General features: G+C 45.0%; 1 protein-coding gene across 1 annotated transcript in view; it reads right to left on the bottom strand.

Moving 5' to 3' along the window:
* Positions 1 to 6,232, bottom strand: part of atp2b3b (ATPase plasma membrane Ca2+ transporting 3b) — a gene marked incomplete at both ends in the record, with an annotated part of 53,025 nt that overhangs the window by 5,505 nt on the left and 41,288 nt on the right. Inside the window, 2 exons of the mRNA XM_080762820.1 lie at positions 2,748 to 2,843; positions 4,162 to 4,344. Coding sequence (XP_080618946.1) covers positions 2,748 to 2,843; positions 4,162 to 4,344 — 279 coding nt within the window. The remainder of the gene's footprint in view (positions 1 to 2,747; positions 2,844 to 4,161; positions 4,345 to 6,232) is intronic.

The raw sequence follows: 6,232 nt of genomic DNA, 5'->3' as shown, positions 1-6,232 counted from the left end.
AATCTGCCACCTGGGCAAAGTGAAGTTTCACTGCAATTGGATGCTGTGTTCATGATTTGAGGTATTTTGTTCAAAACTGACCACCACCAAACTTTAGATTCCAGTCAGGATGGAATATGAATAATCGGACAGATCCGTCTTGATCACCCGATTATATGATACGATTTGCGTGACGTTTGGACGAAATCTATAGGAGTTATATAATAATGTGAAAAATGGGAAAGAGGTCTGGCTTCCCGGTATAGTTTGTGTGCACAGTTTCACGTCAATCTGTGTCGGAGATTTAGTTGTCCAACAGACTGACGGACGGACACACACACATGGACAGACGGACGGACGGACGGACAGATATGGGGGGGGGGGTTAGCCGGGGATGCTAACTGGAAACCATTTAAACACTTTGTCGATCCCTTCGTCCCTGCCTTTGTGAGTGCTAGACTGGAGTCGCTAATAGGCCTACAGAGCTTTATACTTGGACTCTATATGTGTCTATGAGTTCTATGAACAGTGTGGCCTATATACGACGTGAAGCCATATCGATAGTGTCTGCAGAGGAGGGGAAACAAAGATAGCATGGTGGTGTCATGGCGGTGCCCATGTGAGTCTGTCTGCATCTACTCTACACCTACTGATGATAGCATGGTGAGAAGCAGGGGAGGTGTAAGTAAGGAGAAGCAACTCAGGAGACACAGTGACTATACGGATGAGACAAGTAAATGAAGAGACAGCTCAAACACACACACACACACACACACACACACACACACACACACACACACACACACACACACACACACACACACAGGTTCACACGTTCGCACACAGACAGAGAAACCTGAAACACACATCAGGGACCAGTCTCATCTGCGGCTTTCGTCACGTCAGCTTTGCCATGCGCACACACACACACGCAAGCACACACACACTCATATGCAGACACACACACACCCGCAAGCACACACGCACTCACATACAGACACACTCATATACAGACACACTCATATACAGACACACGCAGAACTGACATAAAACTATAAAATAGTAAAAAAATGGACGGGAAATTAAGGATGGTTTGACACTGTCCCACTAAGGAAGTGAAAGGATGTATAGTTGAAAGAAGAATGTGGGAACACAATAAAAAAATATATACATATTTAAAGAATTAAAAAAAAGAAGAGAAATGTTACTAAAAAGGAATCTTATCAATATGCTACGCCAGAGCCTGTATATTTAGATCTGGTCAAATCTAAATACATTCAGAATCTCTAACAAAACACCATGTCTACTCAAGGATTAACAGATCACAACACAGTTCACACGTCTCTGTTGCCTTCAAGTCAACTTGGGAAACCTGCAACATCTCCCGAAAAGAGTACAGAGTACAGAGGAGAAAGTGATAACTGTGATGGAAAGACAGAGAGAGAGAGAGAGAAAGGGAGGAAGAGGAGTTTGGAGACATCGGGGAGAGGTGAGAGAGCCAAACTTGTGACATCAGAGAGCTGTAGAATGCTGTTATGGGAGAGCAAGACAACAAATTGGCAACAATGGTGGCACCAAACTAAAATGAGAGGCATAGAGGCAGAAGAATGGCAGAAGAAGGGCCCAGTGCGACAGAGGGTACTTCAATGTGCGACAATCTCAAAGAACAGCAGCTGTATCACTGGGCGTTTTATACTCGAAGGTTTACAGTTAAATGGAGCGTTTGCATAAGCCATGTGGAAAGCCATTTGTGTCGTGATGAGTATGCATTCTATACAGCACAGTGACAATCAAATCATACAGGCTGGTCGTTTTGTTTTGGTTTTTTTCAAACTCAGATGTTAATTAATTAATTCTATAACATTGCTATAATCACACACGTCAATCACACCACTTGAGGTGATTTTGTACAACAGTATAGCCAACCATAGTAACCATGCTTGACCTCATGAACAGACAGGAAGTTTACATAATGGTGCAGGAGGAAGGAGGTGTCATTCTTCTCTCTGATCGTTTGGGCCCGTGTCAACTTTTTGTTGACCATTTTCCATTTTTGTTCTTCTCTTTTCAGTGTTCTGCAGTCCCTCCCATTTGAATATTTTTTAAACTTCGTTAACAGGCAGTTTTGGGTATAATTGAAAAGTTTCCACCTTGGGACACCATCACGGCCTCTTAGACAGAAAGAGAATGACAGGTTCTCTCCCCCACCCCCCTCCCAACACCATTTAACATAGAACAGAACTCCAGGCTGGGGAATGGACTAGGTCTAGGACCAGACCAGACCAGACCAGACCAGACCAGACCAGTAAGGACCAGGACAGATCCGTCCGGGACTGGGTGCTGTTTGATAAGGAGAGTAGAGAGGAGAGGAGACAACACACGCACACATATACGAGCAGCGAGCCACAACCATAAAGTATTACTGCAGTCCACGTGCCGTGCAGAAGTGTATGTATGTGTGTGTGTGTGTGTGTGTGTGTGTGTGTGTGTGTGTGTGTGTGTGTGTGTGTGTGTGTGTGTGTACGTGTACGTGTGTGCGTGCGTGCCCAGGAGAAGGAAAATGAATGCATGCATGTATGTATACAGTATATGTTTTGCGTATAGTATATGTCCTTCATTGTGGTCACTGTCCGTGCGTATAATGCATATCTATGTCAACGGTATTCATGTGTACGGGCGCGTTCGGCTGACTCACTCCCAGGAGCGGGGCTGGTATTGGCTGTGGCGGTGGAGAGAGCTACATGAGAGGGGGTAGAGAGTGTGTTTACGTCGTGGAGTTGTTGACTGAGCACGGAGGAGCGCCGCCTCGCCACAGCAGCACCCTGAAACGAACTGCTTCGTTTGAACGTGCGCGCTACCTCCATCTGCAGGGCAGAGACAAAACAGCAACACGTACTTAATAGCGAAGGGGGTTGGAAGAAGTATAGGTCTGGTGTGTGTGTGTGTGTGTGTGTGTGTGTGTGTGTGCGACGTGCGTGTGTGTGTGTGTGTGTGTGTGTGTGTGTGTGTGTGTGTGTGTGTGCGACGTGCGTGTGTGTGTGTGTGTGTGTGTGTGTGACGTGTGTGTGTGTGTGTGTGTGTGTGTGTGTGCCTGTACTGTAGGTATATGTAACTCGCACACGCGACGTGCCTGTGCGTATGTGCGTGCGCGTATTGCAAATGTATACTTTTAGATGCACCTACAGGGATGTGTGTGTGCGCGTGTGTGTGTGTGTGTGTGCGTGTATGTGTGTGTGTGTGTGTGTGTGTGTGTGTGTGTGTGTGTGTGTGTGTTTGTGTTTGTCCACACTCTCAGACAAAGCCCTTCTGATGAAGATTTTTGCACATTTCCAAAACAAGAGGCACTTTTACTGGCATGTAAAAACAGTGTGAGAATCACGCAGTCTCATAGGCTATACAAACACAGGTACGTGTGCACTGCTCAAAGACACCCATAACCATAGACACTTTCACGCAAGTATAGGATTTATTTGTCCCTCTCTTTTCACGAATGTCTAAAAATATCAGTTGTTATATACAGTGGAGTTATAGAGACTTGAGAGACGTTGAGCTGAACAGAACCGTTTAGCTGTGTTTGGAGAGAAGTGGAATCATTACGTTTGGCACAAAGTCAAAGTCAGTTCAAACAGAAAGAAAGGAGAGAGAGAGAGAGAGACATTCTAGGTTTTGAAAGACAGAGGAATAATTATGCAAATATACAGCTGGTTATATGCTTATATGTCAAACACAAAGAAAGGCACATTATCTAATACAGCTAAAAAGCATGATAACAGATGTGTTGTTGTTATTATTCTCATTATTATTTAATTCCAAAAGGCTCTCCCTTTTGCTTCATGTTGGCATCTAAAAAGGCCACGATGTGTCTGTAGTACTAGACATAGTCCCAATTATTGTCCACTGCAATTTGCAGTACTCATTTTTGACGTGTCTATAATTTGCTTTGTGTACCACATGGCCATTTGAAGTATGCCACTTCTCATTAACAACCTGATGTTTCACATTTCCATTTCAACAGGATATAGGAGTGACTCAGGGTGATCTCTGATGAACGAACGAAATCGTGAAAATGTGCCTTTTTTGAGAACCACTGATACAGAAACATAAGGTTTTTCAAAAAAACTGTCTTCGAAGACATTTCTTTTAAATGTTGGACGTCAGGAGGCCTAAATGGGACAACAGTACCTGGGTCTGGATGCGGTTGAGGCCTCTGAACCAGAGGATCTGTCCACGGCGCAGCTCTCGTTCGGCACAGTCAATCTCCTCCTCGTCGTCCGCCATCTCCTCTTCCTCCTCCCCCCCGGGCTCCAGGCCTAGCCCCGCCTCTTTCAGGCACGGCAGTCGTTCAGTCGGCACCGAGGTGACCACCTGTCGGCCGCGGGTCACATGACACGGGAATAGTTTTCAGGCGGACAGACAGACAGACAATGTCCAATTATCCTAATTAACCCAATGTCCAAATAACTGCCACATTCTGTAACCCTAGCAGAGATTGGGTGGCGCATAGAGCGTCGCAGTCCCGCACCCCCTCGAGAGACCCGGGAAAGAATTTTCATTTTCCTCATAGGCTTTTCAGAAAGTATTTATTTAATAGACGTTTACGCCGCGGACGTAAAGCCAACTCTTGCCGTGACAAATCATGACAATAAACACAATGTTTTGGGACAAACAAAGAATTAGAAAGTAGGGAAAAAACGGCAGGTTATAACACTTTTTTGTTGTTTTTGGTCCAAAATATTGTGTTTGTCGTCATGATTTGTCACGACTCGAGTTGGCTTCGTATACGACGCTTAAAAGGTCCTTAAATAAATACTTTTTGAAATGTCTATGGGGGGGAAATGCATTGGGATTCATTTCCTGGGCCCTGGCGTCGTCATGAAAGGGGGCGGGACTGCGACGCTCTATAACAGCACATAACAACAACCAGCGACCATATGCAGAAGGAAAGGCGGGAAGAATGCAGTCTTATAGGTGTGCTTAAATACCCCGCCCGATTGGTCTGTTGATTGCCACATATCAGCGTATATGTGGGTCTTGCACACGCTGTATACAACCACATAGTAATGCAGCGTATTAATAACCCAATAGAGTACATCTGACTGAACTAACTCTATCATTAGAATAGAATAGAATAGATCAATAGATCAAATCCCCCTATATAGGCTATAATGGAAAACTTATAAGCTCGCCACGCGGAACGAACACGGCATAGACCCACTGCACACGGCCTCTGACGTCACTCCTTATACACCTCCGTGTTTCTCCGCCGGACGGACGCCATTAAAATCGACAGGCCTATTAGTCACCGTCACCCACGTGTGCTCGGCATGAAGCGGAAAGACCCGTTTTAAACTGCGACACTGCCCTCTGACGTCACTCCTCATCATCACACCTGCGTCTCTCAACTCTAAAGGGAGCCTGCCCGTCTCTTTATAGACCCCGCCTCCTACTCTCCACTCACTGACACTCCTCCGAGCGGAGGTCGGAGGAGTCGAAACCATAACAACCCGCCGGCCTAGTGTCTGTGTGTGCGTGCTGCAGCACAGACACAACGCTGTCCGGCAGTGTTGTTCTCGTCGACTAAAACTAAGACGAAAAATGTTCGTCGACTACATTTTTTCACTGCAGAAAACTAAATGGAAACTAAATGAAAACTATAAGCTATGGTGACAAAAACAAATACTAAATGTATTGGACAATTTCGTCAACAAAACAACAAACAAAACTAGACTAAAATGTTAGGAAGGGACTAGTGGACAGGAGATCCAGGATAAGTCATTTTACACTTGGTTGCATGCTGAAAATAGCCGATCTACAAGCCCACAACGCGTCGCGCTAGATCTGCTATTTTCAGCAAGTGAAAGAAAATGGCATTACGACGGCATTAAGGCCTGCCAAAATACATTTTAGTCGACTAAAATCTTATGACAACACTAAAACATTCCAGGTGACTAAATTGTGACTAAAACTAAATGAAAACTATTCAAGGGAAAATTTGCTGCCAAAAACAACACTGCTGTCCAGGGCGCTGCACATGCTGCTGTGTCAAAACTCTGGGACTCTAAAGGTTTGGACTAACCCCTACATTGGACATTATTTATCTGCCTGGAGTAGCCACTGTGATTGGTTTTATTACTGTACGCCAGGGGTGCCCACACTTTTATGACGTGAGAGCTACTTACAAAAAGGTCAGCTGAACAATTATGAGGATGTACCTGAGGAGGCTTTATGTACCTGAGAAATCTAATAGTTAGGG

The sequence above is a fragment of the Protomyctophum bolini genome, assembly GCF_963924005.1.
Source record: "Protomyctophum bolini genome assembly, chromosome: 5".
In the NCBI taxonomy this organism is placed as follows: domain Eukaryota; kingdom Metazoa; phylum Chordata; class Actinopteri; order Myctophiformes; family Myctophidae; genus Protomyctophum; species Protomyctophum bolini.
The sequence above is the reverse complement of the archived record's forward strand: the minus strand, read 5'-3'. Positions and strand labels throughout refer to the sequence as shown.